Source organism: Primulina huaijiensis, chromosome 14, assembly GCF_012295235.1.
Source record: "Primulina huaijiensis isolate GDHJ02 chromosome 14, ASM1229523v2, whole genome shotgun sequence".
Taxonomy (NCBI): domain Eukaryota; kingdom Viridiplantae; phylum Streptophyta; class Magnoliopsida; order Lamiales; family Gesneriaceae; genus Primulina; species Primulina huaijiensis.
Window position 1 is genome coordinate 332,794 of NC_133319.1, and position 27,591 is coordinate 360,384.

The 27,591-nt window shown below is 34.9% G+C and overlaps 4 protein-coding genes across 5 annotated transcripts; 3 read left to right on the top strand and 1 right to left on the bottom strand.

Annotated features, from left to right (window-relative positions):
* Positions 1-8,057: 8,057 nt before the first annotated feature.
* Positions 8,058-9,592, top strand: LOC140957824 (transcription factor MYB16-like). Its single transcript, XM_073415215.1, has 3 exons — positions 8,058-8,208; positions 8,445-8,574; positions 8,686-9,592. The coding sequence occupies exons 1-3, from the start codon at positions 8,097-8,099 to the stop codon at positions 9,503-9,505; spliced, it is 1,062 nt and encodes a 353-aa protein (XP_073271316.1). The 5' UTR covers positions 8,058-8,096; the 3' UTR covers positions 9,506-9,592.
* A 2,318-nt stretch (positions 9,593-11,910) lies between these two features.
* On the top strand, positions 11,911-13,799 carry LOC140957482 (transmembrane emp24 domain-containing protein p24delta7-like). The gene is made up of 4 exons (XM_073414767.1): positions 11,911-12,355; positions 12,959-13,168; positions 13,301-13,377; positions 13,472-13,799. Exons 1-4 carry the CDS (start codon positions 12,137-12,139, stop codon positions 13,614-13,616), a joined length of 651 nt encoding a protein of 216 aa, XP_073270868.1. The 5' UTR covers positions 11,911-12,136; the 3' UTR covers positions 13,617-13,799.
* A 682-nt stretch (positions 13,800-14,481) lies between these two features.
* LOC140958102 (13S globulin seed storage protein-like) lies at positions 14,482-16,504 on the top strand. The gene is made up of 3 exons (XM_073415497.1): positions 14,482-14,766; positions 15,316-16,036; positions 16,201-16,504. The coding sequence occupies exons 1-3, from the start codon at positions 14,571-14,573 to the stop codon at positions 16,349-16,351; spliced, it is 1,068 nt and encodes a 355-aa protein (XP_073271598.1). The 5' UTR covers positions 14,482-14,570; the 3' UTR covers positions 16,352-16,504.
* Positions 16,505-16,896: 392 nt separating this feature from the next.
* LOC140956932 (ARF guanine-nucleotide exchange factor GNOM-like) lies at positions 16,897-22,519 on the bottom strand. 2 transcript variants are annotated; one of them, XM_073413889.1, is made up of 3 exons: positions 22,308-22,519; positions 21,368-22,166; positions 16,897-21,026 (listed from the first exon to the last, which is right to left on the bottom strand). In XM_073413889.1, exons 2-3 carry the CDS (start codon positions 22,100-22,102, stop codon positions 17,424-17,426), a joined length of 4,338 nt encoding a protein of 1,445 aa, XP_073269990.1. In that variant the 5' UTR covers positions 22,103-22,166; positions 22,308-22,519; the 3' UTR covers positions 16,897-17,423. The 2 variants fall into 2 exon arrangements, with proteins under 2 accessions (XP_073269990.1, XP_073269991.1); XM_073413890.1 differs by having other exon boundaries at positions 21,368-22,198.
* Positions 22,520-27,591: the final 5,072 nt, after the last annotated feature.

Sequence of the window (27,591 nt, forward strand, 5' to 3'; positions counted from 1 at the left end):
ATATATATACCGAAATTGCAAGGGCTAGATAGTGTTAAAGAATTAATCACTTCAATCAATCTGAACCAGAGTACTCCTTCAGCTCTCTTGTGGTCGGTATGTGAAAACGTGAACGTGCAGTATTTGCATGTATATAGAAATCGGAATCGTCAATAAAGCAAAAGAGAAAGAAACTGAGGAGAGATTACATGGTTCAGCCTTTAGGATTACATCCACGGGAGTACAACTTAAATCTATTTATTGATCACAAGTTTTGTACAAGATGATAATGAACACACAGAAAATCTCTTTTTTCAAGTTTCTCGCGCGCTCTGTTTTTTTCTTCTCTTCTCTTCTCACTCTCGTCTGCATATGTGGAGTCCTCTAATTCTTGTATGTGTCAAAGAAGTATATTTTCCATCCTTTTCATGGAGCCTTTTATATTTCCCTAGCTAGTCCTCATTCGATAGCAAGCCTAGATCTTTTCCTTCCAACAAACCATCCTCACTGACTTCTTGATCCAGGATGATCATCAGCTGCTTCCACTCCTATAACCCAAAGTATTTTGCTATATTGTCCAGGAGCCTTGCTTTGAGAGACAGTCTATCAATTTATATATTTTCTTATAAATTTTTTTTTGCTTGATTTCGTAATTTCCTTTTAAAAAAATGGCCAACTCATGTATGTGGCCCTGGATTTTATTACTGCTATTATTGCCAAAAAGGACGGTGCCCACAATTATTATTAATGAAAAGTAATGTACTCGATCGTTAAGGACTCTTACGAGGTGTGACGTCACAAGTTCGTAAATTTTTCCATTGTCCTCACAATAATTCTCTCTTGAACAAATTTGACTCTAATAAAATTATTTTGTGTTGTGAAAAAGTAAAAATTTACGGTAAAAAAGTAAAAATCTCAAACTCTCAAAATTATCACACTACACACTTTATAATATTTTTCTCTCAACTCAATTGTTATTTTCTTCACAAATGAGAGATATATTTATAGAAAATTTTTACAAATAATCCAAAAATAAAATACATCATTACCTACATCATCACACACTAATTTTCAATATTCAACACCTAATTTTACCTAATTTTCAACATTCAACATTCACATTTTCAACACAAATATTTAACACATTTTTAAATAATTTTTCAACACTCCCCCTTGTGATGATGATCATAATGATTGTATACATTACGTGTTTTTATACTGCCTCGTTAAAAACCTTACTAGGAAAAACCCATTGGGATAAAAACCATAGTAAGGGAAAAAGAGTGCAGTCACGTAAACTCCCCCTCATGTTGACACGAACAATTCTTCACAAATTTCGTAGATTGCGCATCCCAATATTATATATGTGCTTTCTGAATATTGTCGTAGGAAGTGCCTTTGTGAAGAGATCTGATGAGTTTTCACTTGATTGAATGTGACGAACATCAATACATTTATTCTTCTCAAGCTCCTTGGTGAATGCGAAGAACTTAGGAGGAATATGTTTAGTTCTGTCGCTTTTTATGTATCCTTCTTTCATTTGAGCAACACATGCAGCATTATCTTCATATAGTATCACAGGCTTCTCGTCGAATGATAATCCGCATGAGATTTGGATATGTTGAGTCATTGATTTTAACCACACACATTCACGGCTTGCTTCATGTAGTGCAATAATCTCGGCATGATTTGATGAAGTTGTTACAAGTGTTTGTTTCTGTGAACGCCAAGAAATTGCAGTGCCTCCACGAGTAAATACATATCCAGTTTGAGAACGTGCTTTGTGTGGATCAGATAAGTATCCAGCATCGGCATAACCAATTATACTTGGATTAGCATCTTTTGAATACAAAAGTCCCAAGTCTGTCGTTCCTCGTAGATAACGGAATATATGTTTAATTCCGTTCCAATGTCTCTTTGTTGGATATGTGCTAAATCTTGCCAATAAATTTACGGCAAAAGATATATCAGGCCTTGTACAATTTGTAAGATACATAAGGGCACCGATAGCACTTAGATATGGTACTTCTGGACCAAGAATATCTTCATCATCTTCACATGGACGGAATGGATCCTTTTCTATGTTTAATGATCTAACAACCATTGGAGTACTTAAAGGATTTGATTTGTCCATATTAAAACGTTTAAGGATCTTTTCTGTATAATTTGTCTGGTGAACAAATATTCCACATTCTTTTTGTTCAATTTGTAAACCCAGACAATACTTGGTTTTTCCAAGATCCTTCATTTCAAATTCTTCTTTCAAGTATGACACAACTTCTTGAATTTCCTTATTTGTTCCAATGATGTTTAAATCATCAACATATACAGCAATAATTACGCATCCGGATGTTGTTTTCTTAATGAAAACACAAGGGCATATTGAATTATTTACATATCCCTTTTTCATCAAGTGATCACTTAGCCTATTATACCACATTCTGCCGGATTGCTTCAACCCATATAATGATCTTAGTAATTTCACAGAATAACATTCTCTGGGTTTTGAACTTTGTGCTTCAGGCATCTTAAATCCTTCAGGGATTTTCATATATATATTACTATCAAGTGATCCATATAAGTAGGCTGTAACAACATCCATAAGACGCATTTCTAAATTTTCAGATACTGCCAAGCTAATCAAATACCGAAACGTAATTGCATCCATCACAGGAGAATACGTTTCTTCATAATCAATTCCAGGCCTTTGAGAAAAACCTTGTGCAACAAGTCGAGCTTTATATCTTACTATTTCATTTTTCTCATTTCGCTTTCGAATAAAAACCCATTTGTATCCAACAGGTTTTACACCTTCAGGTGTAAGGACTATAGGTCCAAAAACATTACGTTTATTTAGCGAATCCAATTCAACCTGGATGGCATCTTTCCATTTTATCCAATCCTGCCGATTTTTACATTCACCAAAAGATTTTGGTTCATGATCTTCATTATCATTTATGATGTCGATTGCCACATTATAAGAAAATATATCATCAATTTCTTCTATATCTTTTCGGTTCCATATTTTTCCAGTATTAATATAATTGATAGAGATTTCATGATTCTCGTCAGTTTGTGGTTCTGACAAAACATTTTCATCATCATGTGTTTCTTCAGGAACATCATTCTCTATTTTGTGATCATTATGTGTTTCTTCAGGAACATCATTCTCTATTTTGTGATCATTGTGTTTCTCTATGAATTTTCTTTTTCGAGGATTTTTATCCTTGGAACCAACTGGCCTTCCACGCTTCAGGCGTTTAATGACATCATGACTATCTTCAATTTGTTTCTTCGGAATTTCAATTCGAGCAGGGGCATTTGCAGCATGTATATATGATTTAGTTACCCCTTTTGTGTCTGCAAATGCATCTGGTATTTGATTTGCTATTCTTTGCAAGTGCACAATTTGCTGTACATCTTTTTCACATTGTTTTGTTCTTGGATCCAGATGTAACAATGATGATACATACCATGTAATTTCTTTTTCGGTATGTTTCTGTTCTCCCCCTAACATTGGGAAGATTTCCTCATTAAAATGACAATCAGCAAAACGTGCTGTGAACACGTCGCCTGTCTGTGGTTCAAGATATCGAATGATCGATGGACTATCATAACCAATATAAATTCCAATCTTTCTTTGAGGTCCCATTTTCTTTCGTTGAGGTGGTGCAATAGGCACATACACCATACATCCAAAAATTCTCAGATGAGAAATGTCTGGTTCTTTACCAAATGCAAGCTGCAATGGGGAGTATTTATGATATGCACTTGGTCTGATGCGAATTAATGAAGCAGCATGTAAAATTGCATGTCCCCATATAGAAATAGGGAGCTTTGTTTTCATAATCATTGGTCTAGCAATCATTTGCAGACGTTTAATCAATGATTCAGCCAATCCATTTTGAGTATGTACATGAGCAACAGGATGCTCAACAATGATTCCCATAGACATACAATAATCATTGAAAGTCTGGGAAGTAAATTCACCAGCATTATCAAGTCTAATTTTCTTGATTGTATAATCGGGAAATTGATTCCTCAATTTTATTATTTGAGCAAGTAATCTTGCAAATGCAACATTTCGAGTTGACAATAAACATACATGTGACCATCTGCTGGAGGCATCAATCAATACCATAAAGTATCTGAATGGTCCACATGGTGGATGGATTGGTCCACAAATATCACCCTGAATACGTTCAAGAAACATTGGTGATTCAGTTTGGATTTTGGCTGGTGATGGTCTTATAATAAGTTTTCCAAGAGAACATGCTTTACATTGAAACTTATTATTCTGAAAGATCTTCTGGTCTTTCAATGGATGACCATGTGTATTTTCTATAATTCTTCGCATCATTGTTGAACCAGGATGTCCTAATCGATCATGCCAATTGGTTAATATTGAAGAATTATCAATTACCATGTTTGATTCAATGGGACGTATATGTGTATAATGCAATCCAGTAGGGAGCATTGGTAGTTTTTCAATCACATATTTCTTTCCTGATTTATATGTGGTAAGACACATATATTTCTCATTCCCTTCATTCATTGTTTGAGTATCATACCCATGGGAATATATATCATTAAAACTCAACAAATTTCTTTTCGATTGTGGTGAATATAAAGCATCATTGATCAAAAATTTTGTACCATTAGGTAACAAAAATTGTGCTTTACCACATCCTTTAATCAAGTCTACAGGACCTGATATTGTATTCACCGTTGTTTTTGTTGGTTTTAGTTCCAAGAAATATCTTTTATCTCGGAGGATAGTGTGCGTTGTACCACTATCAGGTATGCAAACTTCAGCTTGGTTCGTAGCATTTTCCATATTTGAACTTCAAAAAAATATGCAATGAAATAAAATTATTGACAATAAAATACAATACAATATAACACACTATAAAACATTATCATACGAATACATAAAAAATAAAATATTTTACATATTTATTCCACCATCAAATTGATCATTATCTGAGAAATCAATCAGAAAATCTCCAGCATCAAAATGAGTTGAACCACTCAAAGGTTCACTGTGTTCAGTAAAGTTGGTCTCCTTTTCTTTCCCCTTTATTGATTCTTTATAAAGTTTACAAAGGTGCTCAGGGGCTCGACAAATACGGGACCAATGTCCTGGAGTACCACATCTGAAACAAGAACTTTCAAATCTTTTTGAGTGATTCTCATTAACACTCATATTCTCTTGATGCCTTTTCGGTGGGTGGTTTGGGACGTTCTTTTGAGATGAGTTATAGAAATAACTATCTCGATTATTTTCAAAACCACGGCCGCGTCCACGACCACGACCACTTCCACGTCCACGTCCACGTCCACGACCACGACCACGACCTCGATTTTGTCCTCGACCAAAATCTTGTCTGTAACTTTGATTTTGGTTTCCAGGTTTAAATTCATTTTTGCTTACAGCATTTACTTCTGGAAATGCTGTTGATCCAGTGGGTCGGGACTGATGATTTCTCATTAATAGCTCGTTGTTCTTTTCCGCCACAAGAAGACAGGCGATGAGTTCAGAATATCTCGCAAATCCACGCACTCTATATTGTTGCTGTAGTGTTATATTTGATGCGTGAAACGTGGAAAATGTTTTTTCAAGCATTTCCGATTCTGTAACCTCATGTCCACAAAATTTTAACTGCGAGATTATTCTATACATCGCTGAATTGTAATCACTGACTTTTTTAAAGTCTTGGAATCTTAACATATTCCATTCATCACGGGCGGTCGGAAGTATAACTTCCCTTATATGTTCAAATCTCTCTTTTAATCCTTTCCACAGAGCCATGGGATCTTTTTCGATGAGATATTCACATTTTAAACCTTCATCAAGGTGTCGTCGTAAAAATATTATAGCTTTTGCTTTTTCTTGTGATGAAGATATACCATTTTCTTTAATGGTCTCGCTTAGACCCAATGACTCAAGATGCATTTCTACATCAAGAGTCCATGGCATATAGTTTTTCCCAGTAATATCAAGAGCGATGAATTCGAGCTTTGCCAAGTTTGCCATGGTGGTACTAAAAATTACGATGCATTTTATTAGTTAATGAATATTGCAATACAAAGTAATGGATAAACAACAAGTACAAGTATTCGTAAAAATAAAGAAAACACACGAGGAGGATATTCTCCGATAAATACAAGACTGGTGAGTATGATAACCAAAATAATTAAAAATAACCTCGTGAAAGCCATCTTCTTTTTTTCTTCGAAAATTTGATGAAGAATAATTTTTAGAGAAGAAGAGAAAGTTGGAGTGATTGAATGTATTTGTGAGATTGTATTTATAGAGCAAAAACTAGCCGTTTTGTTACCGTTTATTACCGTTGGTGTATAAGAAAATAAATGTATGTATTTGTATAATTTTATGGTAATAATATGGTGTATATAATATTAGTCATATTTAAATAATTATGTATATCATATCACATTATTATAATTAGGTGTCATAAGTTATTTTGTTTAAAAAACCTTATAGGCTTTTATACTTGTCGTATCCCTTACCGGGAGTGTGGGATGTCGTCTTAACATCCTCCCAGGATTTATAACAAGTTTTTGAAAAAATTATTTTTATTATTTCTAACAATAACATTATATTATATATTACATATATAAACAATAAATAAATAACAGTAAAATAAATATTATTACTTTTGTTACCTTTTTCTTCTGTTCGGAGCTTGGAAAAATATGGAGGACTTTTAGAGCTTCGTGCTGATAACGTGTTGTGAAAAAGTAAAAATTTACGGTAAAAAAGTAAAAATCTCAAACTCTCAAAATTATCACACTACACACTTTATAATATTTTTCTCTCAACTCAATTGTGATTTTCTTCACAAATGAGAGATCTATTTATAGAAAATTTTTACAAATAATCCAAAAATAAAATACATCATTACCTACATCATCACACACTAATTTTCAATATTCAACACCTAATTTTACCTAATTTTCAACATTCAACATTCACATTTTCAACACAAATATTTAACACATTTTTAAATAATTTTTCAACATTTTGTTCATTTTTTAAATTTTCTTAGATTAATTTTTATAAGTTAATTAATAAATAAAAAAATTATTTTATTTTGCACGACTATTTGAATGATTTTTAGTCACAAGAATGTATTAGAACTGAACATTAAAATTAACCAGTTGAAATATTGTGTATTAATTATCCATTATTTAAATTTATGAAATAATTAAATCATTTTCACCTTATTTTGTAACAAATGAAACATTTCTTTACTTATTATTATTTTTTTAAGGGAAACTGAATGAAAAATATGCGACCTTAAAAAATACTTTAATTATTTGATGTACAAATACCTGAAATAACTCGAGTCGATCAATTTGGGGTGAATGGCCTAGAAAACGCTGTTTGATCACCTCATTTTTTTTAATATAAATAAATAAATTTTTAGGTATAATTTTTCATAAGTAAACGATCTCATGGTTCAATTTTACGAGACGTCTTCTATTTCAGTCACTCATTAAAAAATATTATTTTTATGTCAAAAATATTACTTTTTTTTATTGTAAATATGGAAAAGATTGACATTTCTCACTAATAAAGATATGCGAGACCGTCTCAAAAGATACCTACTAGCTTGATTAGCGAGATAAAATAATTTTTTCCATTTTTCAAATAAAAATCTTAACCAATTGTACGTACCACCTTAAATGTTACGCCTATAATAATACGCATATTTTTATTTGTAAGTATAAAATTTTTCGTTTTTTTAGGATGATGGAACTCATAAAAAAGGTGTGGATTTAGTAAATCCCCTGACTAAGATTGTAACATGGAAACAACATTAATCAAGTAAAATATACTAATCAAATTCTGTATGATAAGCTAATCCAGAAAATATTGATAAGACGAATCGAAGGCATATAATTTTATACAAGAGATTATTCGAGAGGCATGCACGAGTACTATTATAGCTCTATCTATGGTAATGAGGGGGGTAGATTTGATCATAAATAAAGTCCTTGTATATTATATATACCCTTCACCCGCATTTCGAAATCCAAACCAGACCACAAACTCAAACACTCGTATATTTTGTTCATCTCAAATATTGAAGATGAAGATGAAGTTGAAGAAAGGGCCATGGACTCGGGAGGAAGACCAGAAGCTGCTGGCTTACATTGCACAACATGGCCATGGCAGCTGGCGTACCCTTCCTGCTAAAGCTGGTACTAATCCATTTACCATGTCAATATCCATGCATGAACATACCTTCGGTTTAGATCCGTGTCAGCGCACTCGAATCGACTCGATTCAAGATTATCATAATTTTATGAGATCTAAATAGGCACTAATTAAGCTTTAAGAGCTACTAATTTTCTAGAAGGATTTGTACCCGCAGAATATTTTTAAGATGTCATCGATCTGCTCAAACTAAATTCTTGAAAACCTTTTGGATATGCAGGGCTTCAGAGATGTGGAAAGAGTTGCAGATTAAGGTGGACAAACTATCTAAGACCAGATATTAAGAGGGGAAAATTGAGCTCCCAAGAGGAAAAGACTATTATTCGACTCCACGCTCTCTTAGGAAATAGGTACTAACAATTATAAGTCTTATACACAATTCTGTTCATATACAATATATGTATATGTGTGTGTGTGTGTGCATGCATATGTCTATGTTGGTTAAATTAGCTTGCTTTTAGGTGGTCAGCCATTGCAACTCATTTACCGAAAAGAACTGATAACGAGATCAAGAATTACTGGAACACTCGACTCAAGAAACGGTTGAGCAGGATGGGGATCGACCCGATGACTCACAAGCCCAAAAACAATCCAGGCGGCTCGACTCAATCAAGGGATGCTGCCAATCTGAATCACCTGGCTCAATGGGAAACGGCCAGGCTTGAAGCGGAAGCCAGGCTTGTACGCGAGGCCAAATTCATGTCTAACCTTAAGATCCTACGTAAAACTAACGTACCTCCTCCACTTGCACCGCCGCCGCCTCTGATGGTTGATGTTCCCTATCATGACGTCCTCAAAATCTGGCAATCAGCCGAATCATGGGCTGCAACTAAACCACATAAGCACGCCACTACTTCCTCGGCTTCCAGCAGCTTTTTCTACTCAGCGGCTGGAAGGCTAGAGTCGCCGACGTCTACCCTGAACTATCCTGTCTACGGCTTGACCCCTAACGTTGGGTTTGATAGCAGCCCTTTAATGGAAGCATTGGTGTCCAACGCAAACGGAGCTGCATGGGATGTTGGATCCGAACGAAACTACTACGCACAGCCGAAGTGCGAGACAGAGAATTCAGCTCAACCCCATCATGAATATAACAATAATGGAAACCCTTTGGCTTATGATTTGAATACAACGGGATCAATAGACCTTGTTTCTGATGACTATAACTCAGATGTATGGAGCGTCATGGACAGTGGATTCAAAAATCTTGAGGGCGACAACAATTATTGGGATTATTTATTAAATTTGGCGACTTCTCCCATGGAATCTCCGATGTTCTAGGGTTATTAGCTAGGTTCCTTGGATTATTTTTAATCATGTATGTATAAAAAAATGAGAATAAAGTGTTTCTTTGTATTCGTATTTCCAAGAAAAGTTCCTAAGTTTAATTTGTTTTCTTTTCTCTCCCCGAAATATATGTAAAAAGTACTCTTCATTTTTTTCCCCATTTCTATCTAAGTTTAGATCTTGAGCGTTGGAACATGCAACGACAATTTTCATCAGAGTACGTATATCGAGGAAGAATATGTAGACCCCAACCCGTCATGCAAACGTAATCGGGAAAATTACATTTAATTATGGGATGTCAGAGCACCACTCATTTACTATATNATTAAATCAATTATTTCAGCAACTCATTTATTTCTGAATATTTAAGAGAATTTAGTAATTTACAGTGTCTATTAACTCATGTTAGTTGGCTGCTGGCTTTTTGGCTCGAATTTAGATTAGAAAACATATATTTGAACTATTAAATAGTTTTTTGAATTCTGAATTATACCATAATTTTATGTTGTGTTTCGGAGCTAGATCCTCGGGTGGAAGAAACCAGTACCTTATCGATATTTGGTCACAACGTTGACTTGCCATCATGATAACATCTGTAATTCTGATGTGTCATCAGACAAAGAACTTAAATAATTTAAAAAAAAACAAAAAATGATCGACTAAGACTTAAAACATAGATAAAAAAAACTAACACATAGGATCAAAAGCTGCCCGATCGTATTCACGTGGATTTGCATGGATGCGTTTTTGTTATCGTATGGAGGGATATGGAGTAGGTGAAACTATAACGACGGCACGTTATGATTAATTAATCCAAGCAGCAGTGACGTCACACTGCACAGTATTAATTACTTCTCTTTTCGCTCTACCACGACGACGCTTTTAAATCAAAATAGCTAAACTCGTGGAAAATGAGAAATTACTACTAATCTTGTACTGTATTATTTGAGATATGTTCTATAAATATATAAAGTTAAGTAATTTTTTTGAAATTTATAATTTTTTTAAAAAAAATATTATTAACAGGATTATCTAATTATTACATTAATCGATTTTTAATTACTCGTTGATCCCAGCTTATTAGAGTTTGATTGCATACTGACCCGTTCCCGATCTTAATTGTAGAGATATTTCAGGTCCGATTGACCAATATTTGAATCATCAGACCCAAAATAACTTGGTATGCCTCGACTTGGGTTCCAAAAAACTGAAACTTAATAATTTGATTTTGAATTATAAATCGATATATCTTATATTTTGTAATTTTATCAACATTATAATCATTTGTAGATTAGATAAGTAATTAAATGTTTAAGTTGGTAATGGTTAATATGTTTTGATATAATAAATTATAATTTGATTTTATCAAAGCCAAATAACAAATAAATTGCAGAACGTACTAACAATTCCGTTAGTTGGACAGCTGCCATCGGAGACTTCTTGTCCACGCCTTCACCCGACTGCTGCTCTGAACTAGTGAATGGAGATTCATTCCCATTGTTATGCTCCGCTTTTGCAAGATGAGAAAGCTGACTGTTTTTCATTTTCGACACGCAATGTTGTCTTTCCTGTTGGTTATATTTCGATAGCAAGTAGTTTGTTAAGGCTAAATCAGTCAAATTTCTTGACATCCTGGGGACTGGATGACCTATGATTATGAACTCTTCCACTGGCCGGTATCCTCCTGCATGTATCCTTTTATCTTCTCTTCCACTGGCCAGCTATCTAGTTTTTGCTCAAGTGGCCCCTTTCAATTTTCGTGAAGATCACGAAAAAAATGAAGACAAATCTCCACCAAGTGTTGCTACCTACTATTGCAAAATCCCCAGCCAGCTATATATTAGCAAACTAAAACTCAAGTCTCCCAACAGCTTGAAGATTTGATTTGCATAAAAATCTTATATTAGTAAAATGAGTTGACCTGATCTATGTTTATTAAAAAAATTATACTTTTGATTTTTGTGTGTTAGGTTGAATATGAGATTTTTCACACGAAATTGATTTATAAAGAGTTTTGTGTAAAATAAAAGACAAAGCTAAACTTTTTCTAATTTCAATAAAATTAGCCGTATGTGGTATATAAAAATAAATTCTAGAGTTGTTTTTATCGGATTATCAGTTTAATGACTTCTTCTCAACCTTGTCAATGTTAAAATGTAATTATTCTTAAGATAAAATAATCGAGGTTATTTCAGGGAAAAAATTATTTCGGTAAGGGGGTTTCAGTATTTCATGGATAATAATTTTCTCAAATATTTTTTCTTTCTTTTAAAGTGAAAAACAATTGCAATCGATATCTCTGATCCTATGTGGAATGATCTAATTGGTTGAAACACCTATTTTTTACAACACCGGTAAAATCCTAGTACCTAAAATTAATAACAAATCAATCCATTTACAGAAAATGGAGAATGAACGTATTATTCATCAGTGGCACAACTCTTTCGCTCTGGCTTAATTCACTTCCATCGAACCGGAATCAAAATTAATTATTTGCTTGTTTTTTGAAAACTTTAATATTTAAAGCAGCAAAAACCCAGTTCAAGTTTTGACTCTCCGCCATTTTAAGAGTGGAATCTACGACCTTTTTCAAATATTGGATTGTTGAAAATCCTAGTTTTGGATATGGGTACCCGAATTCAAAGGCAGAGTCTTTTCTTGATTTTAGTGGCTGGTTTCTTGTTATTGGTTCGGGTCGAGTCGATTCGGTTCGATCTGGAATCGAGTCACACCAAGTGTATATCAGAAGACATAAAGACCAACGCGATGACTGTCGGAAAGTATCATATTGTTAACCTTAATGAGGGTCAGCCTTTGCCCGATTCTCACAAAGTCACTGTCCGGGTAATATTTGTATTCATGCTTTTTAAATTTTGGATTTTAGGATTTTTTCGTAGTTAAATATTGGGTATAAAGTTTTATAATCTTTTAATTGGTTTGATTTTCTTCAACTTCTGCCTCTTTTGGTGCGTGCGCTGTTTCTATCAGGATCATTTTCTGTGTGGAATGAGCTAGTTTTAGGTGTACAACGGTTTTGACGACATACAAAATCAATTTGTAATTAGTTACTTTCATGATCAAGGGACTTAAACGGGTTCGGAATCAGTCTATGCGTGGAATTGATTGTAAAAACCTGTCTTTTGTTTAATATTTCATTGAATCTCCCTCTGGATAACATGTGTGCACAATTTTTGGCTTTGTTGTTTATGGTTTACAAAAAAAAGGTTCGGACCATTGTAAGTTAAAGGCTCGCATAGCAGACCATGTTTTTGAGAATTAAATGGTTGTTCGTTGTTGTATGATAGCTTAGGAAATGTTATTTAGGGATTACTGTCATGGTTTATCCCAAAAGCACTCTACACTTTTTGTTGATTATCCTCCTTGTTTGTCCTCTGTTTTTTTTATGTGGATGATCTATATGTCTCCAAATTTTATTGGTACTTGTAGGTTAGATCTGCATATGGAAACAATTATCACTATTCAGACCATGTCAGCGAGGGAATGTTTTCATTTCATGCACCCGAAGAGGGTGACTATAGGGCTTGCTTTTTCGCTTCTGATCACAAACCTTCTACTACTATGACCGTTGATTTTGAATGGAAGTCTGGTGTTATTGCCAAGGATTGGACAAATGTTGCCAAGAAAGGTTCTATTGAAGTAAGTGGTCGTGTTTCATTTACTCCTATTGGTTGTGTTCTGCAGTTTTGTGCTGACAGATGAAAATCAATAAAAAGGTGAATTGGATTTTGACCATCCTTTCTATTTTTAATCTTGAGCTTTTTTCTTCAGTTGATGGAAATAGAATTGAAGAAAATGTTTGATACGGTCCAGTCAATACACGACGAGATGTTCTATCTACGTGAGAGGTAAAAGGCTAAGTCATGCTCTTTGATGAACTTCGCCATTTTCAACTCTGAAGAATAGTGCTATATTTCCATTTAATTTTTATTAATATTGTAGGGAAGGAGAGATGCAGTTGCTGAATAGATCAACCAACTCGAAGATGGGCTGGTTGAGCTTTCTATCCCTTGTTGTTTGCCTCTCTGTGGCAGGGCTACAGCTATGGCATTTGAAGTCCTTCTTTGAAAAGAAGAAGCTTATTTAATCTTTTTGGTTATGAATTAATATCTTGACGATCTGCTTAGGGGAAGGTGGTAAAAACATTTTTGATCCGATGAATGTGTTATTGACTTTCAAAGGTGTCTTAAAATGAAAGGAACCAAGAGAAATCAACAAGGTTTTTGGCGCAATTACTTCAAAGTCTGATGTCACAAACATATTTGAATATTATATTTTCCAAAACTACAAATATATATTCCCTTGATTTTTTAACTTGGAACATAAATTTAATTAGAAACTAACTCTAAGTTGTCGAGTTGACTTTTTTTAATTATGATAAAGAATTATTATAGTTTATTCTCGATATTTTACATTTTTTTGTTCGTAAACTCCAAAACTGCGATTGGTAAAATTTGAAATTGTTGTATTTTCAGGCTTTACAAATATAAAAAAAAATTGTTTAATAAAAAAGCATCCAAATAATCCACGGGATTTGTAGTAGTTAGTTACACGTATAAAGAAAAAAAATTAGAGTATGTTTATGATTTCACGAATCTTTATATGTGAGATGAGTCAATTATATCGATATTCATAATAAAAAGTAATACTTTTTCATGGATGATCCAAATAAGAGATATATCTCACAAAATACGATCTATGAGACCGTCCCACACAAATTTTTGTCAAAAAAATTATGTCCTTTAAACTTCGTGGCAAAGACTATTACGAAATTATATATAAAAAAAACATCCAAAATAAAACTTTTTGGAATTAAATTTGAACAAGATTGAGTATTTTAATTGGATATTTTTTTGATGTTGAAAATTAAGATCTGGAATACCAAATTTCAACTTTGTAGGATTGTAAAATTGAAATGGCTTAATTATTAATATAGAATCTGAGTATAATAAATTCGGGCTCAATATTTCAGTTCCTCGCCTTAAAAATCACCGCATCAACTCATTACTCGACTTGATTCGTGCTCATACTTTGCATAGAGATGGAGATCGATTTGACACCAAAGTTGGCGAAAACTTTGTACGGTGGAGACGGCGGGGAGTACCTTGCTTGGTGCCCAAACGATCTGCCGATGCTTCGTCAAGGAAACATCGGCGCCGGAAAGCTTGCTCTTCACGAATACGGCTTTGCTATGCCACGGTACTCCGATTCCGCCAAAGTTGCCTATGTTCTTCAAGGTATTGGTTATCAACTCATACATGTTTCTTCTTCGATTTGTTTCTTCGATTTGTTTCACGGTTGTTGATATGCGGTCTGTTTAGATTTTGGGTTTATAACAGATTTTGTGTGGTGGTATAAGTATTTTAGGGCTATTGAAATTATTAGTATAATACCTAGCCCAAGATCAGTTATTCTCTGTATATTTAACAGAATCGATCACGAAAATATGTTGAATGTATCTTATTTTAGTTTTAATTTTGTGGTTACAAGTTTCTCTCCTTTAAATTTGGTAACATTTTGTTAGAGAATATATCGACGTCAGCTTTTACTTGGAATTTAGCAGGAATCTATTCTTTGGCTGGGGGCTTAAAAATTTGAATAGTTGGCAGTGTGTAAGTTTTTTTTTTTTTTTGTTTTTTTGTTTTTTTTTTATTATTATCGTCCATATTAACTCTAATTGCTTTGTTATCCTCGAAAGTATATATTTTTATCGGTGCCAAATATCTATCCTAATTGCTTTGTTATCCTCAAAAGTATATATGATTATAATGATGGATTTTTATAAGGTTGTGGACTGGCTGGGATTGTCCTCCCTGAACAGGAAGAAAAGGTTCTTGCGATCAAGAAGGGTGATGCCCTCGCCTTTCCATTTGGAGTTGTCACCTGGTGGTACAACAAAGACGACACAGACCTAGTTATCCTCTTCCTCGGTGACACCTCTAAAGCTCATAAATCCGGCGCGTTCACCGAATTTTTCTTGACTGGCTCCAATGGCATCTTCACCAGTTTCTCAACTGAGTTTACCGGCCGAGCATGGGACTTTGAAGAAAGCACTGTGAAGACCCTTACTGGGCAGCAGTCTGGCCATGGGATTGTGAAGCTCGATCCCAACTTCAAGATGCCAGAGCCGAAGAAGGAACATTACAGTGGCATGGCATTAAACTGTGAAGAAGCTCCACTAGATGTGGATATAAAAAATGGTGGAAAGGTTGTGGTTCTGAACACCAAGAATTTGCCTTTGGTTGGAGAGGTTGGACTGGGGGCTGATCTTGTTAGGCTTAATGGGAATGCCATGTGTTCTCCAGGATTTTCATGCGACTCAGCTCTGCAAGTCACGTACGTTGTTCGTGGTAGTGGGCGTGTTCAAGTTGTTGGTGTTGATGGGAAGCGTGTGCTGGATACAACTCTAAAGGCTGGTAATCTCTTCATCGTCCCAAGGTTTTTTGTAGTCTCAAAGATTGCTGATCCTGATGGTATGGACTGGTTCTCCATCATCACAACACCCAAGTGAGTATACATTTAAATATTTGGTGAATTTACATCTTATTCCCCCACGTTGCTGTATATGCTAATACAAAATGTGAGACTTACGATCCTACAAGGCACACAAATAGCGTATTCCTGATCACTATCCTTTTTATTAAGAAAGAATTTGAATTTGTGTACTGCAGTCCTATATTTACTCATTTAGCTGGAAGGACATCTGTATGGAAAGCATTGTCTCCGCAAGTTCTGCAAGCAGCTTTCAATGTCAGCCCGGATGTGGAGCAGAAATTCAGCTCTAAGAGGATGTCCGAAGAAATCTTCTTCCCACCAAATTGATTAACCCTTTTTTTTTCCCCTTTATAAGCTCAAGAGGATTTTTTTCCCAAGTTTCGTTTTAGTTTAAGTGCAGCAATAAGAGTATTAGGAACAGGGATTGTTACTTGTGTTTTCGCACGGTAACTTGTGGTTTATAATAATCTTATGTGATTATATCGATGCTGCTATATAGCGGATACATCCATACGTGAAATTTCATGGTTATTTTTTTTAAATCAATATGCAAAAATTTCAAGTGGGGCATAAAATTCATTTGGTGTTCAGAACAGCATTGGCTAAATTTATTTTTAACTTAAAGACCGCCGAAATAATAACGATATTGACACCCATTAAATTACATTACAAAATCACTATCCATCAGCAACTCAGGTTCGCTAAACCGCAGTCAGACCATCTTTTAATGACACTGTCTATCGTCCAAACAAAAAATAGGCAGTTGGTGCCATTCAACGCAAGAATTTTAGAGCAAGCACTAACTAGTATCAAATTTTGTGTCAAACGTACAATAATAAGCAACTAAATATATGTTGAATGGACAAAAAAGATAAAGTACTAAATTCCACTTACAAATTAAAATTCAAATTACAACCCAATGTCCAACAAAAAAATTGCAAGTCTAAAAGAAAATATTGAAATATAATACAATATCATACACGCAATTGCACGACACTATCGTTACTGATCTTCTACTTTTCTACCATCAGTAAGTATAATAATTTCAACACGGTGGGTGTGAGAATTCGAGTGAAGCTTCGGTTTTTTTTTTGAAGAAAACTACCAAAATTTTCAAACAGATCATAACCGCAGATCAAAACATAGTTAGAATTCAATATCACTGTACAATATTAGCAATGTGCTGCTGTCTGTGGAAATAATACACACACTTCCTCCAGAAGCAACAGTAATCAAGCCAAATCCTATTTCGTAAGCACGCTCAGGGGAAAAAAACACAAATATCATTCATTTTTAGACATCATCTATACTATTCAAATGCTAACAATCTGGCAAGTCTTTACCTGGAAAAATTGCAGGAGAATGGCATCATGAAAAAAATTGAATCTGGATCATGGTGCTATTCACTGGAGACTGAACTTACACCACAGTCACCTAGATATGAATCTTGATTTGGGAACACTTCGGATTGTAGAGACGGAAAAATCTTGTTCACGTGTAACCATGTTTGCTCCCATACGTTATCTCCTCCTAGAGTACTGGTAGGTACGTGCACGCCCTTGGCCTTCATGGCAAACAGGATGTTTCTGAGAAGGTCAGGCACTAATTCTTGATGCTTTTCACTTCTTCTAACTTTTAGCTTCATATACCTTTCCATTCTACCAATTACATTGCGCCACAACTTGCAGAAGCTGGGCAATTGAGATAGTTCTTGGAGTTGATGAAGGAACACTGCAGCAAGGAGCTTCAAGGCAAGAACAAGGGTCCCTTCTATGTTACGGTACTCCTTTTGAGTTTGAGGGTTTCCTTGTGCAATTTCAGCCAAGTCGTCAAGCGTCGTGAATATAACCATTTCAAAGCATTGAGGCCATAAGTTGGGCGGAAGGAAAATGTCATCTACACCAGTTAAGCACGTTTGTAATGATAGAAGAGCATGGTTTCTAACTTCTTCTCTCTGGTCTAAACAAACCTTTCGTAATCCTTGAACAAGCCTAAGCCACATCTCACCAATATCCTGACATAATTTGCCAGCTTCCACATCTGCCATAGCTTCCCTTGCATCTTTGGCCCATCGTACCAAACAAGAAACTGAGCCTACCATAAGTTCCACAGCATGTACAGATCTATCAGTCTGTCCAACACGAGATTCTGCAAATTGTCTGGCTGCGTCAGCACAAAGCACGAAATTAGCGGGTGACAAGTGGGATCCATCAGACATTATAAAAGATAGGGCTTCGAATCCTGATTCAGAAGCATCTGGGTGTCTAGCTGTGATAGATAGTAAAGAAGTAATGGTTCTCCATCCCATTGGAGATCGAATATGAGTAGCATTTGCTTTCACCAGGCGACTGACTTCCAGAGTTATTTGCTCACAATATTGGTCAGCAACTCGTGCATCAAGCTTGAGAACCAGTTGTAGTGATCTCAAAAGTTCATCAGCCAGGTTCTCCTTGTATGGAAGCAGGCGCTGGCAAATGCGAAGAAGCCCGAAAACTGCCTTCTCGACTAAGGCGCAAGCCACTACTGTCGATTGAACAATATTAGCAATATGATCATATACACCCTGCCAAAGAAGTCCGATTCTGTCCCTGTTGTTCAACGTAATTGCAATCAATAATTCCAAGCAGAAAACTGCAGTGTCCTCATCCTCGGGTGAGCTATTACCCTTCTGGGGTCGCCCAGCAGCCCATATGAGAGCTCTCGCAAGTTGCAACAAAGAATCAGCATGCAAAAACTTGCTTTCTGTGAAGATGCTGTCAATGTGGCACTTCTGAATCGTTTGAAGCGTGCGTTGATGAGCGGCAAGTTGTTGTTCAGTTGGCTGAGATCTTGGCTCTTCAGTATCAAGTGACAAGAGCTGACTGAATCGGCCCATCAGGCCAGAAGATCGCCTAGGAGTGCCAATGGATTGAATATGAGCAGCAGACAGGGAACTTGTGAGAGGCTTTCCATGCACAGGATCAGATGACATCTCCGATTCATCAGCTGCATCACTGGCCACTCGAGCAGGAAGAAGGCCAAGCTTATGTAATCTTAAGATGCAATCCAAAATATTTCTCCAGCCAGTACGTATAAAATCTCCATACCTATTTGCAATGGTGAAAACAGTGACAGTCGCCATTCTAGCTTTTGCATCATCACCAAAGGCTAGAACTGGCTCCTCAACAGATAAGGGATTCAGTAGTGTTGTAAACTTACAAAGAGACACTACCAGATCATCTAAAATATCTTCAAGGTGATGACATGCAGATATCTTGGCAACAGCCAAGAAACCATCAATACATGTCTGATAAACATCCTCATGTTCCGCGTGATCGAAAACAACAGAGATAGCAGCAATTGTTGGACCTGACATGATTGCAAACATGTCATGGTCAAGGTAGGCCCTGGAATCAGCCATAATATATGGAGAAGTTTTATTAGATTTATGCATCAAATCAATCCAGCGGCTTGGAGTCATTTCAGCAAAACCAGTTCCTTGTTCAGGTGTTGTGCGAATCTCATTCTTGCAGATCGCATAATACAGCTCTGAAAGGAACTCCCGAGGGAGATCATTACCTCCATTAATGTGCCTGTTGTTCCTGATGAAATCCTCTTCGCTCATTTTCTTCTTCACCTGTATATTATGCTGGTCCGTGTTCAGCATAATAATGGAATAAGATAAAAGTAGAGCAGCATCTTTATTAGCTAGGATCTGTGGTGATTGCTCATAATATCTCTCTGAGAATGCCTCAAGCACTCTTTGTATCTTCTGAGATTCTCCAGGCAATCGGAAAGTCTCCAGAAACAAGCGTAATGCAGTATCGAGATTCATGTCTTTGAAATCAAATGTTCCAGCAAATTCATGTAGAACCTGAACACAAAATTCATCATGATTTCCAAGAAAATCCCCAACAAGATTTTTATCCAGTCCAGCGGTATAGCGGAAAAAACAAGCCACACTCTGTGGGTCAAGTTTCTCGGGCAACAGGTGTGTTCCTTGAAGAAATTCTAATCCTTTTTTAGGATCACGATTGAAGTGATCGGCCCCAATCATCAACCTTCTTTTGATATACTTCTTTTTGCGAGCAAAAGGAACCCAATGATCAGGATCACCAAAGTTCTCACATTTCACCATCCAAAATGGGGTATACTCCTCAAGATATACAGGAGTGGGTTCAGAACTAAGAGATCCATTGCCTACTCTCTCAGCCATTCCCTGAATCACAGCAATCAGGCCATCCAAGGCAAGAATGTGCATCGAGGACAATGGACAATTCACTGGAAAAGCACTCCTTGACAATAGATTAGCAAGGTCTTCAAAGACATTGCTACAGGTTATATCACAATCTAAATTCGCATACATCTCAACCATGAATGTTTTCTGCCTACAAAAATCAACTAAAGCCTCCATGGCAACCTCCTGCTGCTGGTATGAAGCTCCAAACCGGCTTTGTGCAAGTCTCAAAATCACACAGGAAAAGAAAGCCTCAAGCTGAAGCTTCAGTTCAGAACGCAAATGCTGATACATGTTGAGAACAATACTACAGACCATAGAAAGAATCAACGGGCTCACTGATAGTCCAAATTGCATCAGATTACGAAATAGTTCATCCTGTAACAAGTTCAATAGTCTAGGATGACGGTGAATAGCTGGGCCACCCAATTCTATCGCTGAATTAATCAAACCCAAAGCAAAAAGAGGCACATCTTCATCAAATGTTATATTATTGGCTCTAGAATCCATTCCGACATGTTCAACAACATTTAACAATGAACACAGGAAGTGAAATATCTCAACCACGCAGGGTAGGCCATACGGCTCAGTCATTAAATGCAAGTCAAATGGAACAACATCCTTCTCGTTATCACTTCTCATCGTATTTTCGTCTGTCAGGCTGTTGATGAGGCCAGAGGAAGTAGGATTAATAACCCCAGGAGCAAGTTGGCCATCATAGTCAGAATTTCCAGTGTCATTTTCAGATTTCCTAACAATGCTATGATCAGAATCAATTCCAGCAGTCTGCACAATAAGAAAAAAAGTGTAAAGTTCCTCAATGTATACGAGGTGAAAAACAAGAGATAGTCCATTGGCAGGATGGAACCCTGCAGATCAAGGTCCACAAAAATATAGAAAATCCACATGTAGTCACAAGCACAATAAATTTATCAGCACACAAAAAATGATAAACCACTCTCAGTTTCTCTGATACTTACGATGAAGCATTATATTTTGGAACTGGTAAACTGACAGAAATCGCAATGGGACATTTTAAATAATGCATTCACAAGAATAAACAGAATGCAAACATTCAGAAAAAAATAATTATTAAATGGTCCACAGAAGAAACAGATATTATTCACCTCAGTTTTCAAAGAACTGCCTCCTCTAACAAGTGATTGTTCTGTCGTGTCAACATCTGGAAGGTGCGAAAAAATGCATCTGACAAGTTCATGCATTGTGTGGCGAGAAATCCGCTGTAACAATTCACCTTTGCTTCCTGCTTGATGAACTATTCGGAAGCAAGCATTCACAATAGTACAAACATGTTGATTGCTTAGCATAACTGATGCTTTACTTTTCATGCAAGCCAATAAGATCTGAAGTATCTTCATTAGTACGACTTCTTCAGATGAAGGGTCAGTGACCTCAAATCTGCAGCTTGTAACAGCATCAACTACCAAATGCATAGCATCCTCAACATTGATAGTGTTTATACCCAGCACATCCAGTGCCAAAATCTTGTAAACAGCCGACAAGGCCACGCCGGTAATTGGTGCACCTGTTTCATCAGACCGAATTACATCAAGAAATGGTTGGAGATACAAGGAAGGATTGACGGACTGCCACTGATGCTGCCACGAAAATATTTGCTTTCGCAATGTTTTAAGAGATTGAATGAGGGAATGCTCCAATTGATCATCGCCAGAAACATAACGACCTCCCCATCTCACATTCCTCCTCATTACTGCCAAAACAGAACCTATCTCTGAGTTAATTGTACAAGCCAAAACAGCCATACTGGAAGAGGTTGTCTCACAGTCCTCAGGTTCCTCTTCAATTGCCTTGATGCTAGACTGTAGCCTTAAACGTCCCATCACTGACTATCCAGGTCAAGATTTCAACTAAAATGGTCGGTAATAACTGTTTCAAAAGGAGAAGCTGGAAAAAATCCAAAGAATGCAACCCATGATCTAGAAAAAAGATCAAACAAAGATGCACGTGTTGGAATTTACAAAATGGGGATTCTACAGTTCAAAATGGGGATTCTTATATCAGAAAACTCATCGAGCGAACATTCACCTTATACACAGAGGAGATGGCTGCAGCGTAGATCCGCGAGTTTGACGAGGACGCAGTTTAAAGAGAATGAATCTGAGCTACTTCCCGACGACTTTCAGTATTCCGATCAGCGGCGCCGGCGAAATTTTCGTTTCACTGTTGACTTTTGAATGGAGGAGTTAATAGCGAGGATAAAAGAGGAAAACGTAAAAATCGTAAGGCGCATGGAATAATCATCATAATTCAAAAATAAAAAGAAAACAAGAGACGACGACGTTTACTAGAAGTTAGGAACTGTTCCGAATTTCTTTGAAATTTTCTTAAAACCAAAGTCCACATTTCAAAATGTTATTAAGTTTTCTTGGAGTGAAGAGAATTTGGTTTTCGAGTTTCAAATATATTTTTCGATTTAGTATTAATTTAATTTCAGTATAATTTTCTAAAATTATAATTATTAAATAATTCAAAGCAGTCATGCCTTCATTAAAAATAAAAGCTAAATATAGTTTGGTACATTAAGTTAGATAAAATAATTTTGATCGTTAAAAAATGTGTGATTTTGGTTATCAATCCCTTGTTATTTATTACTCATGCTTTTATTGACTTTGATTTGAAATTTAACACAACACAAAAATTCTCATGAGACTATTTAATGAGTTAATTTTATTAAACTAATTTTTTATTTTAATAACTCGTGAAAATTATTATTTTTCATGCTTAAAATATTATTATTTTTATTATAAATATAATCCGAACTTAGATTGTAAAATATAAAAATAATTTGGACAAAAACTACACAATGTTGAAAATAAGAGTTGAAATTATAGAATGTTGAAAATAAGAGTTGTAAATATTGAAAATTAGTATGTAATGATGTATGTAATGATGTATTTATTTTTGAATTATTTCAAAAAATCTATAAATAAGTCTCTCAATATGTGAAGAAACACACAATTGAGTAGACAAAATTTTATAAAGTGTGTAGTTTAATATATTTTGTGAGTTTGAGATTTTTTTTACCATAAATTTTTACTTTTAACACGTTATCAGCACGATACTCGAAGGTTCGGTTCTCTATATTTTTCCAAGCTACAAAAAAAAAACGGTAACAATATTCAAAATTAAGAATATTTATTTTACTGATTATTTATTTTTATTATGTATATATTTAATATATAATATCATGTTATTATATAAANTTTTTTTTAAAGATTTTGTAACGGTCATAAACGGTTAGTTTTTACCCTATAAATATGATTTACAAACGCATTCAATCACTCCAAACTTACTCTTCCTCTCTAAAAATTTTATTCATCAAATTTTCGAAGAAGAAGAACATGGTTCTTTCAAGGTTATTTTGTATAATTATTTTGGTTATTATACTCACTAGTCTTGTATTTATCGGAGAATATCCGCCTCGCGTATTTTCTTTATTTTTAAGAATGCTTGTACTTATAATTTATCTGTTACTTTGTATTGTCATAATAATAGATTTAGAACTTAACTAATAAAATGTATTGTTATTTTTATAGTACAACCATGTCAAATTTGACAAACCTCGAATTTGTTGCGCTTGACATCACGAGAAAAAATTATATGTCATGGACTCTCGATGTCATATAATAACCACTTCTCGATGTAGTCATTGGGTCTAAATAGGACCATTAAAGAAAATGGTATCTCATCATCATAAGAAAAAGCAAAAGTTATTATATTTTTGCGTCGACGTCTTGATGAAGGATTAATATGTTAATATCTCATTGTAAAAGATTATATGGCTTTATGGAAATGATTAAAGGAAAGATTTGAACATATAAGGGAAGTTATACTTCCGACCGCCCATGATGAATGGAATACGTTAAGATACCAAGATTTTAGGAAAGTCAATGATTACAACTCGACGATGTATCGAATAATTTCGCAATTAAAATTTTGTGGACATGAGATTACGGAATTGAAAATGCTTGAAAAAACATTTTTCACTTTTCACGCATCAAATATAACTCTACAACAACAATATAGATTGCGTAGATTTGCGAGATATTATGAACTTATCGCATATCTTCTTGTGGCGGAAAAGAACAACGAGCTGCTAATGAGAAATCACCAGTCCCGACCCACTGGATCAACGGTATTTCAAGAAGTAAATGTTGTAAGTAAAAATGAAATTAAACCCGAAAACCAAAATCAAACTCAAAGACAAGGTTTTGATAAAGGTCGAAATCAAGGTCGTGGTCGTGGACGTGGAAGTTGTCGTTGTCGTGGTCGTGGTCGCGGCTGTGGTTTTGAAAACAATCAAGATAGTTACTTCTATAATTCATCTCAAAAGAACGTCAGGAACCAACCACTAAAAAGACATCATGAGAAAATGAGTGTTAATGAAAATCAGTCAAAACGATTTGAAAGTTCCTGTTTTAGATACGGCACTCCAAGACATTGCTCTCGTATTTTTCGAGCCCCCGAGCACATTTGTAAGCTCTATAAAGAGTCAATAAAGAGAAAAGAAAACGAGACCAACTTCACTGAATACAGTGATTGTTTGAGTGATTCAACTCATTCTGATGCTGCAGATTTTCTGAATGATTTCTCTAAAAAGGATCAATATATTGGTGGAATTGAAATGTAAAATATTTTATTTTTCATGTGCTCATATGCTAATGTTTTATTGTATAATCATGATATGTCTTATATTTTTCAATAAATTACATATGTATTGTCAGTAATTTTTTTTATTGAATCTTTTTTTTTAAGTTCAAATATGAAAACTGCTATGAACAAAGCTAAACAAGAAACTAATCCCATGGAAGTTTGCATACTTGATAGTGGTACAACGCACACTATTCTCTGAGATAAAAAATATTTCTTGGAACTAAAACCAACAAAAACAATGTTTAATACAATATCAGGTCCTGTAGACTTGATTAAAAGTTGTGGTAAAGCACATTTTTTGTTACCTAATGGTACAAAAGTTCTGATAAATGATACTTTGTATTCACCACAATAAAAAAGAAGTTTGTTAAGTTTTAATGACATATATGCACATGGGTATGATACTCAGACAATAAATGAAAGAAATGAGAAATATATGTGTCTTACCACATATAAATCATGAAATAAATATTTAGTTGAAAAACTATCAACGCTCCTTGCTGGATTGCATTATACACATATAAGTCCAATTGAATCAAATATGGTAGTTGATAATTCTTCAATATTAATCAATTGGCATGATCGATTAGGACATCATGGTTCAACAATGATGCGAAAAATTATAGAAAATACACACGGTCATCCGCTAAAAGACCATAAGATCTTTTAAAATAATAAGTTTCAATGCAAAGCATGTTCTCTTGGAAAAATTATTATAAGACCATCACCAGCTAAAATCCAAACTGAATCACCTATGTTTTTGAACGGATTCATGGTGATATTTGTGGGTCAATTCATCCACCATGTGGACCATTTATATATTTTATGGTATTGACCGATGTCTTCAGCAGATGGTCACATGTATGTTTATTATCAACTCAGAATGTGGCATTTGCAAGATTACTTGCTCGGATAATAAAATTGCACAATCAATTTTTCGATCATACAATCAAGAAAATTAGAGTTGATAATGCTGGTGAATTTACTTCCCAAACTTTCAATTATTATTGTATGTCAATGAGAATTACTGTTGATCATCCTGTTACTCATGTACATACACAAAATAGATTAGCTGAATCATTGATTAAACGTCTACAACATATTGCTAGACCAATTATTATGAAAACTAAACTCGCTGTTTCTATATGGGAACATGCAATTTTACATGCTACTGCATTAATTCGAATTAAACCAAGTGCATATCATAAATATTCCCCATTGCAGATACCACTTAAATGTCACGCCCCGAGATCGGGGTTAGTCGACACCGGCGTTGCTCAAAAATCACATAATCGTCAAATAACAAGTCTTACAGTACAGTATATACCAATACCAGTTTATTTCTCATAATCAACAAAAGAATCTTCTTCACAACTTAAATACCAAAATAAACTGATTAAAAATGTTTTAATAGTACGGAAGCGATAAACATAAACTAAGTTTTAAAACTTCTGGGATAACTCGAGATCTTCTACCGTCCCCAAAATTGTTCTTGCTCGTCTTCATTCATTTGGTCTTCATTCTTATCTGGGTGGGGAGGAAGTAAGGGGTGAGTATTTTGATAAATACTTAGCAAGTGGGGGTCGTTCGAGACATGAAGCAAAATATACATATACTTGAATTCAAATTTTACGTAGCATATCATAACTTGAATAATAACGAATATTCATACTTCTTAATCATAACATGTCATCACATATCATATCCGTATAGCATAATTGTTTAGCACTGAAAGTCATCTCATTTCCATGGTTTCCTGATATCAGTCTCCTATATGTTAATCTTCTAAGGAGTGAGGCCATGTCCAATATGTTAATCCTCTATGGAGTGAGGCCGTACAACGGTTACCATCCCACCGTATAAGGGTAATAGTTCGAAAATCCTTTCCTATAACCAATCGAATCCTAACAGTGCTTTGAACATAATAACTTGACAAATCTTGAAGAAAATATATCATGAACAAGGAATTATGCTCGAACCAACTTTTAAAAACTGAAGGGGGATTCGTACACAAATTATAATTTCTTTAAACGCAAGCCCACTTCAAAGAACAAGTGTGGTAAACAAAAACTCACTTACAAAAGAATACATACATAACAAAAGCGCACTTACGAAGGAGAAGTGTGCAAATTATAGTATAACAAAAACTCACTTACCTTGAATAATTCGAAAAAATAAGTGCTGCATCTGGACTGCTGCAGAGCTTCGATACTCGGCACACTAAGAGAGCAAAGTCTCTAAAACTCGTAGGGAGAACTAGAGAGGAAATTTCGAAAGTGTTGAGTGATTGGAGGTATGAATTTCTAATGGCATGACTCTCTTATTTATAGGGGTTGGCTGCTATCCTGATGGTGTATTATCCTCGCGTTTGAACTTTGAATCAAACTTTAAATCTAGGATAATTATCATATCTTATCCATGATACTGGATAATTTCGAAATATATATATCAATTCCTTGTATATATTTTCGAAATATTCTCTTATCCAAGCATGCAAAATTTTCGAATTTTGTGTCTAATTCTCAATATTCGGTAGATCTTTTATTTTTCACTACAATTAAATCCATGCTCTTAAATCCCAAAAACCTCCTTTAGTAATTTCAAATTTATGGTAAATTATCTCAAAAATAATACTCTTGATTTTTCCTAAAATTCT

What these genes read in the sequence shown, in the direction of transcription:
- LOC140958102 (XM_073415497.1), top strand. Translation starts at nt 14,571, where the DNA reads ATGGAGATCGATTTGACACCAAAGTTGGCGAAAACTTTGTACGGTGGA. An exon ending in AGTTGCCTATGTTCTTCAAG is followed by an intron (nt 14,767 to 15,315) that starts GTATTGGTTATC and finishes GATTTTTATAAG; the next exon opens with GTTGTGGACTGGCTGGGATT. An exon ending in TCCATCATCACAACACCCAA is followed by an intron (nt 16,037 to 16,200) that starts GTGAGTATACAT and finishes TGTGTACTGCAG; the next exon opens with TCCTATATTTACTCATTTAG.
- LOC140957824 (XM_073415215.1), top strand. Translation starts at nt 8,097, where the DNA reads ATGAAGATGAAGTTGAAGAAAGGGCCATGGACTCGGGAGGAAGACCAG. An exon ending in TACCCTTCCTGCTAAAGCTG is followed by an intron (nt 8,209 to 8,444) that starts GTACTAATCCAT and finishes TTGGATATGCAG; the next exon opens with GGCTTCAGAGATGTGGAAAG. An exon ending in CACGCTCTCTTAGGAAATAG is followed by an intron (nt 8,575 to 8,685) that starts GTACTAACAATT and finishes GCTTGCTTTTAG; the next exon opens with GTGGTCAGCCATTGCAACTC.
- LOC140956932 (XM_073413889.1), bottom strand. Translation starts at nt 22,102, where the DNA reads ATGGGACGTTTAAGGCTACAGTCTAGCATCAAGGCAATTGAAGAGGAA. An exon ending in GCAGTTCTTTGAAAACTGAG is followed by an intron (nt 21,027 to 21,367) that starts GTGAATAATATC and finishes CTTATTGTGCAG; the next exon opens with ACTGCTGGAATTGATTCTGA.
- LOC140957482 (XM_073414767.1), top strand. Translation starts at nt 12,137, where the DNA reads ATGGGTACCCGAATTCAAAGGCAGAGTCTTTTCTTGATTTTAGTGGCT. An exon ending in CTCACAAAGTCACTGTCCGG is followed by an intron (nt 12,356 to 12,958) that starts GTAATATTTGTA and finishes TGGTACTTGTAG; the next exon opens with GTTAGATCTGCATATGGAAA. An exon ending in ATGTTCTATCTACGTGAGAG is followed by an intron (nt 13,378 to 13,471) that starts GTAAAAGGCTAA and finishes TTAATATTGTAG; the next exon opens with GGAAGGAGAGATGCAGTTGC.